The 13,395-nt window shown below is 31.0% G+C and overlaps 1 protein-coding gene across 1 annotated transcript; it reads right to left on the bottom strand.

Annotated features, from left to right (window-relative positions):
* Positions 1 to 1,681: 1,681 nt before the first annotated feature.
* On the bottom strand, positions 1,682 to 12,566 carry LOC148627421 (protein SEC13 homolog). The gene is made up of 10 exons (XM_088572834.1): positions 12,420 to 12,566; positions 11,337 to 11,381; positions 8,635 to 8,750; positions 7,859 to 8,010; positions 7,151 to 7,240; positions 6,473 to 6,516; positions 5,344 to 5,471; positions 4,732 to 4,852; positions 2,299 to 2,442; positions 1,682 to 1,960 (listed from the first exon to the last, which is right to left on the bottom strand). The coding sequence occupies exons 1-10, from the start codon at positions 12,420 to 12,422 to the stop codon at positions 1,862 to 1,864; spliced, it is 942 nt and encodes a 313-aa protein (XP_088428960.1). The 5' UTR covers positions 12,423 to 12,566; the 3' UTR covers positions 1,682 to 1,861.
* Between the last annotated feature and the right edge of the window lie 829 nt (positions 12,567 to 13,395).

The following is a 13,395-nucleotide window of genomic DNA, read 5'->3' as shown; positions in this document are numbered from 1 at the left end:
AATCTAGTAGCCATGGGCTACTGGGCGACTGCTAATTTTTATCACTGATTTAATGGAATTCATTCCACTTGGACTATTTTCAAGATTCCTCAATAATAGTAGGTGCATCTCATTAAAACAACTTGACACATTTTTTCAATTTTTGGTTGCATGTATTGTAGTCCACCATTTTGATTCATAAATTGTATAAAAGTTATGACTATTTTCAACATTTCTAACGTTTTTGTAGATGTGTCTTCTCTGAAACTGCTTGGTGATTTGGCTTTTCTGTTTAAATGAATGTATTGTTATGAAGTAAAAATGTGTATTACACCATCTTTTTGATGGAACAAATTTTATAGGAGGTATGGGAGAAGACAACTTAATATCCCATCAGCAGGAGACATATGACTGTGTAGCAATATTCTTCAGGTTAAATTAAGTTCTGATTTTATATTTTTCACACCAGTAATGGGACCAACTGTTCATACATTCATACAAGATTGTTTAACCACAAGTCAAGTCTGGTCTTTTTTTAACTCGATTCTAGCCTTCTCTCCTTGAAACCAAATGTTATCTCCCTGACAAATTCACACATCTCAACAAATCAAGAGTAAAAATGTTAAGAACGTGGCAAAAATCTATTTTAAGCAGTATGATTAATAGCACTTGAATCAAAGTACATGTAGAAACAAAGTCCCAGAATATGTAATTGTTACAGTTACATTTTTTTTAAAAAGAAAAAAGAAAATTGCCGAACACTTATTGTCGATCTTTGCAGAAATTGAGATGTTCTTGGTACATGTGATTGCATCTATATATGTTACAGTTATATGTTCCAATAGAACTTTTATGATAGATTATTTCATAATGAAAAGTCCTTTGGGAACATTAGTTATATTAGGTTTGTTCCTTAAGGAACAATTATTAGAATCAAATTTCCAAAGCAACTTATATTCTCTTGTGTTCTGGAGGAACTTCAAATCTGTGACATTTGTAAATGCAAAATGAAAATTTTTGAAAGCCAGTGTCTTTAGAATGTACATATGTATTACTGATATGGGCAATAAGAAAACACTGAATCTTTATAGGATAGATTCATTCATGTTTATTAAGGTTTGGTAGGTAAAAGGCAAATCTAAATATACCAAACTAAATGTTGGTGACTCATTTACCAGTACATGTACTGTTAAAGATCAGTTTTAATGTGTAGTTACAGTAGAGAAACACATAATACCCCCATCCATTATTCAATAATTAATTTTTTTCAGCAGTAGCTGTAGTTTAAAATTTTTATTTGAAAATCTACATTGTTAAGTAATGGGAGGAATATTGAATCGTAACATTTTTTCTGTCCATGGCTGAGTCAAAAGTATTTTTTTTGCTAAAATTTGGAATAACTTTAAAAAAATTCCAGATCCCCTCCTCACGTCATTTTTGAGTTTCCATACTACCTATGGACAGTTGGACGGACAACAGTATACAATATTACATCTATAAACAAAAGGGAAGTACATCGTTCAATAGATTTATAATTCAGTTTGACCACATGATAATGCTTGTGTTGAATGTTAGACAGTGGTCTACTTTTTATAATGCTTTGACTGTTCAGGTTGTTAATAGGTCATTTCCCCACAACGCTTACCAACGTAATCACCTGAAAAATCCTGAATTCCAACATTTTCATAGAGACTAATAAGAATTATATTACAACAATTTAATGTGGGAGACATGGTATGAATATAAATGACTATGGTGATAATGATCTATTTGAACATCCAAACATGGACAATGTCAATTCCTGCAAAGCAAATCCTCCAGTTTCACTTTCACTTTCAGTGTCCTATAAATAGCTCAACAATAACAAAACTATGCTACACAATCAGCTTGATAAAGATCTATCTGTTACTTGTCCTTGGCCTTTGTTAACATCACTTATGCGCACCCACTGTCCTTCCAGTGTCTCTTTCCATAAGCTCACCTGCAAATCAAATGTACATTATATGGGAAAAGAGTCGAAGTTGATAGATAATGTAAACAAAAAAAATATTAAACCTGTCACAATTTCAACCAGAGTATAAAGTGAGAGAAAAAACTCATGAAAAAAAATATTAGCATTTATAGTTAAATAGAATCTTAAGTATACCTAAATAAATAAGGTTGAAAACAAATATACACAATTACTTCAGATTTAAATCTTTTATAAATCACAGCAAAAAATTTATTTTCAATCCTCACATAGTCAAAGTTATAAGCTAAAAAGATTTAGTTTCATTATATCAGACCAGAGCAAGTGATCCTTCCATCTGATAGACATACCTTATTATCTCCCCCTGAACAGGCTAGTATATTTCCTGTGATAGACCAACTCAGGTGCCAGACCACATCATTAAATTTGTGTAAAGTCTTTGGTGTCCAGTCATTACTTGTGCCATCATTTGTCCATATTATAACTCGGAAATCCTAAAAATTAGCAAAAAACATAATTGAACTAAATTTTAATCTTACAGAAGTATAGAAAATTATTTTCAGAATCATTGTAATATGATTTCAATAACAGAACACATCCATATTATAAATCTTTTGAGGAAACTTTCATTATTAAAAAGAAAGTGTGAAAAAAGACCAGGTGATTGTACTACAGTCACGCACCAATGTTGACAATACAAACAACAAATCACAGAAGAAATGAAATCTGATCATGAACATGACAGATGTGGCAGACCATACGGTTACATTTTCAGTTATTTTAGAAAGGAAATTTTCTTTCTTGAAGGTTGATCCTTAAGACCCCGTCCTAAAAGGTGAAACAAATCAATAAGTAAACAAGCATTCTGAGAGTATTACAAAACAATATATAGTCCCCTACTGACTGTATATATCACTGACCCAAATACTACCTTGGATCATCAAGTATAAATGACAAACTAAGGAAATAACCTTGATTTTGAACAGAAGAAGGGATATGGACAAAGACAAGAAAGATATTCAAATCCATTCAACAATGCAGATTTGCAATTGGACAGATTAGGTTTCAAATTCCATATCAATCTAAATGAATAATAACCTGATCTTTTGTTATATCAACGCACTGTCACCCTGAGATAATGTTAATAGGTTTTTTTTAAGAGAAAAGGGCATAAAACGGAAAGTTGGTAAATTTGGAAAAATCAGCAAAGCAGAATCAAATGTAAACTTGATCTGTAACTCATCAAAATAGATACACATACCAAAAAATCAGCTCAATATTTGCAAGCATTTAGAATAAAGTGTGAAAAACTTTAATTTTGGTAAATTCAAGGGCCATAACTCAAACCAAAATCAGCGAAGCAAAACGAAACCAAAACTTGATCTGTAACACATCAGGGCACATTCACGTACCAAATATCGGCTCAATATCTGCAAGCGTTCAGAAAAAAGTGCGGAAAACTTAAATTTTAGTAAATTTTTCAAAGTTTGAGGGCCATAACTCGGACAAAAAACAGCAAAGCAGAATGAAATGTAAACTTGATCTGTAACTCATCAAGGTTGATTCACATACCAAAAATCAGCTCAATATCTGCAAGAGTTTAGAAAAAAAGTGTGGAAAACTTTAATTTTTTTCCAGACTGACAGACAGACATATGGAGTGCAAATCTAAAGTTCCCTTAGGCTTAAGTCAGTAGGGGACTAATAAAATTTTGATAGCAGTTTAACGAGAGGGTGTTGTTTAAATAGTTGCATTAAAGGTTTTATGTTTCATCGAACTCTTTTTATCTTATATTATTTATTGTAATATTAAAGTATAAGTGTCTGTAATTATCATGCAGAAGAAAAAAAACTGGTAATAAACAGGGTCCAATACCCAGACAGTGTAATTTAATTATTTATCCCAGCAGAACTAAAAAGCAATATTTGTCATTTCATTCTGGTAAAAAGGGCGATGTATTACAATTTATTGAAATGCACTACAAATTAATTATTCAGATGTATATAACTCATCAAAATGCAAAAATTTCGTACATTCAATTGAAAAATGTCCAAACCTTCATACAGGTAATGACCAGACAGCAATAAATATATGGACAGGAAACCAATATGAGTGAAATGTACTGTTAGATTGGTTTATTTTAAATGGATGTTTCAGATTAAATATATTTTGCTTGATTTAGGCTGAAAAAAAAAAAAAAATGTTAGGTTCTCAGGCACAGCTGCATCTCTAAAAACCCTCCCACGTCTGCGATTGTTATTACGATAAAATCCAGAAATTTCATATCCATTCTAGAAATTTTCATATCCAGTCCAGAATCAACTTTTAATTTTTAATATTGATCATTACAAACAAATTACATCTCGTGGCGGACAGATGGCTCTTATTTCTTGCCACATCTCATATTCCAGTAAAGTTTTAATGGAGTGTTTTATTTAACTTCTCAACATCCTGTACGTTTACAGAATTGTTCAATTCGATGAAATTTCTTGAAAAAAAGGAAACTTGCTTATGATAAAAAAAAAAAAGATTTTTTTTAAAATGAAATAAAATAAGCATCCCTCAAGCGTAAAATTTTTTTAAAAAAGTGGCCTGAGAATCTAGGAATTTTTGTTATATGGCCTTACAAAAAATCTTTGAAATAATGATGTTCCTTTGGATAAATTAGTAATCAAAAAAGTAATCTTTACATCAATAAAATCAATGATTTAACACCTACAACTTTAATGTATACTTAAAACTAACCTACACACAAAAACCAATATTAAAACACCAATCCCTACCTGTGAACAGCTAGCTATCGTACTTCTGGGTAAACCAATTGAAGGTGCCCAAGCTACATCTCTGACCCAGTCACTGTGACCTTCTAACTTCTTTTCTTCCTTCCACTCTCCATCTTCTTCCCTAATAGATTTTTAAAGGTTGAAATATAATTCCCTTGTATCCATTTATGTAGAAATAAATGCATTTTTAAAAATGTTTTTTTATCTTAATCACCAGGAAGAAATCATTAAAAATATATGCCAGTAATCCAAAGAATTTGGTTGTTCTGAATATTAAGCCAAGAAAATAAAGGACATACTGATAATAGAATGGTATTTAAAGGCATGCACATTATTAACTTGATTACTAGATTTCAAACAGTACAGTTGATTAATTTGATGTGTTGTTCGGTTTAAAGCTCTTAAACAGAATCAAAGTGAAGTTTTCGTATTCATATCATATTCTTAGTCCTGGTCATTTTCACTTCAAAATTTTATACATGTCTCTCTTTGGTTTTTTTTTGTCATTTCAATATTGAAATGGTTCAGAAAATATACAGTATTGGGATGCAGTATTTTGCTAGTACTATATTTGGTATGCCATATTTAAGACAAATGCTCAATCAAGCATACCTCCATATTTTGACAAGGTTATCACACCCTCCTGACACAAGCCTTTTAACTGGTGTCTGTTTGTTGTATGGGTCTAACAGGGCACCTGGGCTTACAAATGGTGCAAAACTCACTGCATTACAACCAATCTATTAAACAGAGAAATAGGAATGAAAGTAATAAAACAAACAGCTAAGGCCAAAACAAAAAATAGTCTTGTTTCCTGCTACCAACAAGAAAAAAATAGGGTAGGTAGGAAGGAAAGTTATTTAAAGGCATGAACATTATTAACTTGAGTTAATGGGGAAACAATCTAGACTTTAACCATGCTTGAGCAACATGGCCTGATGTTTAGGGCAGGTACAAAAAATAGGGTAGGTAGGGTAGCAGGAGACCAAACATTGAGGAATAATTTAATTTCAGTGGTAACATGCTTTCTGATTGGATAAAAAATTTTGTCCATCATCTCATAGACCAAATTTTGTATATGACTGTGACGTCGTCTGACAACATTTTTCAATGGTTACCTCGCTGACCTTTGATACTTAAATTAAATTACAAGAATTAACTGTTATATTGAGGTCATTTTTTCATAGACTTAAAAAATATAACAGTCATTCTTCAACTGGATTTGTATATGCATATTTATTTGTCCGTGAAAATGTACTAGCTTTATCATACCATGTGTATATATCTTGCTTAATATCAATCTTTAAAGTTTAAAACCCCAAATACTGCTGTAAATTACTCATATCATGTGAGTTCATCTGTTGGTTTTTTTAACCTTTTAAATCAATGTACACCTAACATGTATGGAAACCAAACAAAGCCTCTGTCTCAAAGTGCTTCAGAAAATCTAATAATTCATTATCCTGTAAACCAATTTATTTTCACAGATACATTGTACTTATTTTGGAGTTTATTAATGTCTGCTCAATTTACCTGCAATTATATATTTGCGAATTATACTTTTGGCAACATGTAATCCATAATGAAGGGACTTCATTGCAACTTTTTATTTTCACAGCGAACATAAGTTGGTTCACAGAATACAGTGAACTGTTTAATAATGCCAATGTATAGTATGAAGAGTAGTTTTCAATCATCTTCAAGTCAATAATTTGGCAATATTTGTAAATATGACACTTACACTATGAGCATTATTTATTTTCTTTGGGGACCAAGTTCCATCTCCTATAAAAACACATGTATGAAAATGTCAATCATAATTCACCTCCTAAAGGTAGCTACAGGAACAAAGTGTAACATCTGACAGTGCTTTTAAGGTTTTTCAATACTAAGTTAGAAAATTAATTCATATCAATATATGAATTTCACTTAATCAAATTAGCCTTCCAAGTAGAAAGGAAAGCCAATCAGACTTTACTTCAAGTATGCTCTTTTTACATCTAAAATGACTTAATGTTGATAGATTTGAAATTTGACTTGTATAAAATATGGAAAATTCTAGCTTTTTGAAAACTTGGACAAATATGAGAAAAAAAAACATAAGTGCATAATGAATAAAATAATATGGTTTATAGTAACTATTTTTTCATTTGATCTATTGTAAACAAAGAGTTGTTTGAACTGATTACTAAAGCAATGTACTGCTCTGCTGCTGAAAACTTCATTTTTAACATTATCATACTGAATTTACTTGAAGATGTCTGAGTTGATAAAAAAAACTTTTATTGGACTTTAAGATGTAGTGAGGGAAAATAAATTGGGGATGTACCAAGGTCATCCCCACTCAAATACCTTTATACATCTAATATAAAAAAAATTATTAAATTATTTTTTTTTATAAAATGAAACCCTTTCTGACCTGCACTAGATATAACTGATATTGAGCCATCAGAACTACCACAAGCCAGTACTAATCCAAACTCATGTGGTGCAAATATCACTGAGTTTACTGAAATAAAAAATTATTGACTTAAATGAATACCTATGTTAACTCATGCTTCTATTCTGAACAGTTTATTTACATAAGATGCAAAACTATTTTTACATAAGATTAAATTAGTGTGACACAGTGACAAAATAATTATAACAGTTCTTCAAATCATTACTTTTAAGAAAGCATGTTCTAAAACTACAACATGAGCTTCCTGGATAGATTTTGAATACAACAAGATGGCTACATGTTTATATTTAGCCATGTGTTGTCCATTTCTGGTTAAATTTGATAAAGTATAATATCATATTTGTAAATACATGTACAAAGGTCAGAGATCATGATTAAGTATGAGGTACCTAATGACCCTACAACACCCAGCAAAATTCATTAAAATGTACAAGTCTGTTAATGGATAGGTGAAGAACATTACTGAGTCTCTCTGTTGCACAATAGCCATGTGCAAAAGTGTTGATGTTCATCCTATTCATGACATACTTGTATATCAAGTATATATGAAAATGTCAATATACATGTATTCAATACACACATGCAAAGAATTATGAAAAAAAAGATTGCATACTACACAAGTAAATAAGACATTTTCCTACCAAATTGTTCCTTGTTAAATCTTACCAGAAGAGTCATGATTTGTGTATTCATAAATCTTTCCCCATGTTCCATTGGTTTCCTTCCATATGATTACCTTTCTATCATAACTACAGGATGCTATTAAATTACCAAACATTGGATGAGCCCAAGCAAGCTGCCATACTGGTCCATCATGACTGAAATCATATCAAGTTTTATATAACAAGAATAGGTATGGTGTAAATGTCAAAGAGACAACAACCCCACTGGGATTAAAATGTCCGCCCAAGGCCACCCATAAGTCTTTAATGAATGATGAGGAAACCCTTATGCATTTATTACTGTGAAAGCATTATTGTTTGTGAGTAGACCAAAACCAGGAAATTTGGTACCCAATGAAAAGGAAATTCCCATTGATGTGCATACTGAAAACATCAAAACAACGAATTAAAGAATCTTGTGTTTCTTTTCTAATCCACGAAATTTGGCATCCATGAATTAAAGTACTTTCACAGAATTTGGTATCAATATTTTAAGAGTATTAACTAACTATATTAGTACATTGTACTTTATGGTTTGTTATCTTTTCAATGTTGTCTTATAACTTAAAAAAACAGATTCAACAAAGCCAAGAAAAAAAAGTTGGCTATGTCATTGAAAATAAATGCATCTTGTCTAATAAAAGAACTGAGCCTAATAAGTGCGAATATTTCCCCTCTGTAAAAACAGCATACAGCAAAAATCTATCATTCTGGTGTTTGAAGTTACTTCATGTATACCAAGTTGACCTATTGTATTCAACACTAGTATTTGAGTCTTACCCTTGCAATACATTTATAAGAGTCTGTTGACCATCTTTAACATCAAAGATTTTGATGGTTTTGTCCGAAGAACATGTTGCTAATTTAGTGCCATAGTAATCCAGCTGTGCATCATGCTGAAAAAGTAATAAAACAAAGTTAATAAAATTATAAAGAAAAATATATTGATAAAAATAAATTATTCTAAGGGTTGAATCTGAAATCACATGTGTTGTTCAAATAAGTGAAATACCCTACAAATTTTCTGTGAATTATGAAATCTTGTTGACTTTGAATTAGAAATATCTACTTCATGATTAGCATTGCATGTGGGCAAATACCTATCATCAAGGAAAAAAATCTATACTTCTCATTAAAATTACTGAAATTCAAATCTACACATAGTTTAGAAAAAAGGACTTGTTACCAAGGAATACCCTGTTTTCAAGCACTCATTTGCATATTTAGCAGGAGAGCTGTATTTACTAGGTTTTCTATAATTATAGATTACTATGACAGTACTTTAATTCATGGATATCAATTTTTCTGGATAAGGGAAGAAACACAAGTATGTGGATTCTTGAATTTGTGGTTTTGAGGTCTTCAGTATACACATCAATTGAAATCTCCTTTTCGATGGGAACCAAATTTGTGGATTGGCCTTCCAAAGAAAACCACAAAAATTGATACCCCAAGAACAACAGTACTTTCAAAGTACAACATTCTATTTTCCATATCAGCCTATGTATCAACACAAATAAAAAAAAACATGGATAAGGCAAAAAGTATTAAATGTACCAGCATACAACCTAAATAAATATAAAATAATAATAATAAATACTTTCAAAGATAACCAAAAGGTCTTCAATAAGTTTAAACATGACTCTAAGTAAGCTCTTAAAGGTCCCAACAACAACACTAATACATTCAACAGTTACACAACAATAATAATTCTTCAAAATCAACCTAAAAAATACACAAAGACACATTAATGACAAACATCTCCAGACTGTGGACAGATGCATGATATCTGTGGTGGGATTAAACTAGTTTTACAAGACCTTAACCATCCCACTTCAATGTTAATTGGAATTCAAAAATGAACGGAAACAACAAATAAAAACACCATAAAATTCACTCAATGATACATCGAATTCTCTCCATGCAGTACATGTACCACAACATACATGTATATGTGCACCATATAAACAAAATGAGATCAGCACTTAAAACTACCAGTAGTAGAAATAATAAGTCACTACAATTCCAACGGACTGGATTCAAGTACTAAAAAGGACAAATTTGATGACGTGCAATACTTTAAAATGACTAAGTTTTTACATAGGGGTGCATTTAGGGATCAAATATCTCTAGTTGTGAAAATGAAGTTCAAGGAACAGACAATAATTTGAAAATCATATTTTCCCCAGTAAGTCAATAAATCCATCCTATCTTGTTTGGATGAATTTTATAGACTATTTTTCTGTAAAAAACTGGGAGAGAATTACTATTATTAAATAGGAACTGGCAAGTGCTTAAATTTTAGTATCAAAGTTTCGTAACGGTGAAAATACTTAGTAAATGTTTTAGAAGTTTGTGATATCAATGCCCCTGGTGCAAAAGCTTTTCTGTGAGGAATTTATTGAGTTCATTTAAATCTGACACTTTATTACAAATACGAGCAAAGCAGACTAGTTGTGAAATTTAAATACCATAGAAAGGTGCTTCAAGAATGTCACCATCTATTATGGGAAATTAAAAATAGGAAAATCAAATCTCTTTTGTCATAAATTTTGCAATTTTCTAGTGTAATATCTACATGTAAATCAAGAAAAGCCAGACTTCCATATCTAACCCTGAGAGCTCTGCGTGAGGGTCGGTATGGACCAAGGGTTGATGTACGGATGTTATGGAATGATGCAATATCACAACTTTTTCTTACCATATACATCAATGTAATTTATACATTTATAAATATATTCATAATGTAAGTTTCTTTACTGATAATGTTACCATTGACTGTGGGCTGATATCAATGACACTGCCATGGTTGACAGGCTAATAACCAGTTTCGGGGGTTATTAAAGAGGTGAAAATGACCATATCACATCAATATTTGTGACAACTGTTTTTAATGAAGGGTGAAAGTTTACCAGATACAAACTCATTACTATAAACATATTAATTTTCGTGGTTGCTAACTTTTGTGGATTCTGTTAAATGGACATATTCATGAATATTGATTTTGGCTTTATCTAAAAAAAAAAAAAAAATGGTTAGCGATATATAGTGTTACCAAATCAATTTCGCGGGTATTATTTTTTGTGGTTTATTGTCCATAGCGAAAATAGCAAAAATTAAAACACCGTGAAAATTAGTGTGTTTACATTATTTTGTTATGCATATTATTTACTAATACATATACATGTAGATTGTAAACAAGACCTTATTCTGATCTAGACCGAGGCATCCATGAGAAGGGGTTCTAGAACAATGTTTGAAAAATAACAATATTGGCATTTTTGTCAATGTATTCCATTACAAAAACTTCTCCCATCAAAGAAACATGGGAGTAGTGATCATAAACAAGGAGAAGTTTTTGCTAATTTCTCCCCCTAAATTATGCCCTGTTGTGAATTGCTTTTGGTTTACATGTATATGAATGTACATTAGTACTTAAAAAAAACTTCTTGACAACTCATTATTATTCATTTATCACTTACAATCATATCTTCATGAGCAGTGTCTATAGAATTGATTACAGAAACCTGAAAATAAAATATCAAAGTTCAGACAAACATAATGAAATACAAAACATATTTAATATACATGGTACAAATAATATGTATGTACAAAATGCTTAAAAGCAAAAATCATATGACACACAATGTTCATTTTGTATATGGCTAAAGCTACCATTTGAAATTTGTTTGAACATTGAATATCAAGTGCCTGAACTTTTTACGTAAAACTACAAATATAACTCAGAACTAGATATTGCATTTTTTAAATTTTTAAGGGCTTTTCTAAATGAAGACATTCTATTTGATGGCCTGACATTGCCGCCATCTGAAGGTGTAAATAATGTGTTTGTGTCTTTTTTTCAGACCAATAAATAAATCTATCATTTACTTTGATTTCCTGATTAAGGCAATGCACCACTTTCATTTTCTAACTCCTCTCAATGTACCAAGTGAAATAATTGAAAGTGGTCTCCTGTGTTTTCTAAATGATATCACAGTATAAAATATGCCAAGCTGGACTCAGAAACTCTTAATAATTGGGGACTTTAATGAATACATACTTCTGTCCATATGATCATGACATCTTCTGTGGAGACTTAAATCTGCATTGTAATTTATGCCTCATAATATGTACATTTTTATAGCTGGGAGACTACTTAGCAAAATGAAAGTTAATCTCAAAGGTAGTATATTATTTAGACATTTTGAAGAGTGTGATAGTTTATACCTGTCCTATATAAAACATGTACTGATTTAACTTCAATTATCAGTTTTAAAATCCCAACTGGTTGTTTCTGTCTGTTTTAGTGTTTAAGTTGTTTTTTTTTAAATTATATTTTCTAAAATATGGCTTGTAAACTTTTGGTAATCAAACAGTGGATTACTAAGCACAAGACTATGTTATTTTCAGCAAAATAGGCCAAATAAGTCCATGATTTACAGTAAAATATGAATTGTCATTTTCTCCCATTTTTCCTCAATTAAACCGGCCCAGGTCTTCGTAAAGAAGGGCTATTCTCCTTTCTACAGACTTATGAGAGAATTAACAACTAAACCACTTACCATTGTGCCTGTTTATGTTAAAGTGAACTGTGAAAACGATTTATTTATACGTCAAATACGTATAATCTGCTAGATTTACATGTCAACACGAACGTGGCAAAATTCACTTCCGGTTTTTCTGCAGAGTTATTTCCCCTATATTTGGGACATACTTGATTTGCATTATTTGCACACGCCAATTTAGTGCACCTTTTGTATGAAGATTATCGCTAAACACTTCAAAATCAAATCGTATAGTGTCTCATGATAATATTAAGGATTTGATTTAAAGGTGCTCCCAATTACAAGATAAAAGAAATATGCATATGGTTGTCAAACTAAAAAGGTGGGGTGGTCAGGTTTATGCCCCATGTGTCTGTGTATATACTTTACAAATGCTATCGTTTGGAAAAAAGTTTCTTTTTGGCCCTTTTCAGCTCTTAATTCCTTAAACGTTAAAGTTATAACACATCATTGCAGTCAGACCTAAAACATTGTGGTACAATATCAAAGATATTTACATTTGAGTTTAATGGTTGAAGAGGTATAGTCAAAAATTGTCAAATAGTCCAAAACATAAGAATAACTGTGAACAGAAGTATTTGTTTTTACAGTGTTAAATACTACTAGCATTTGATTTTTCCGAACTGATCTTTCAAATATTTTGATTGATCTAGTCCACTCTGGTGCTGAAGGATGGTTATTGTATTCTTTGTGGAACACAGGTTGAACCAAAAACAGATGGAGCAAATGTGGACACAAAGTTCAAGCTTAATACAGCTCATATTTATGACAGTGATTAAATATTTGAAGCAGAAAAGTATTTTGATCAGAATGGAAGTGGTTCAAGATCTTAAAATGCTTGCAATAAGACTTATGAAATATCACATTGGCTGACAAATAGACAGATGGACAATGTGATTTCTATAGATCCTTTAATATAGGGTATGGTAAGTAAATATATAAAGCCCTTATCAAAGGGAAAAAAATTCACAAT

This window comes from Perna viridis, chromosome 1 (genome assembly GCF_037379345.1).
Source record: "Perna viridis isolate PV_CMFRI_1.1 ecotype Kerala chromosome 1, ASM3737934v1, whole genome shotgun sequence".
Classification (NCBI taxonomy): domain Eukaryota; kingdom Metazoa; phylum Mollusca; class Bivalvia; order Mytilida; family Mytilidae; genus Perna; species Perna viridis.
This window is presented reverse-complemented; position numbering and strand designations above follow the sequence as displayed.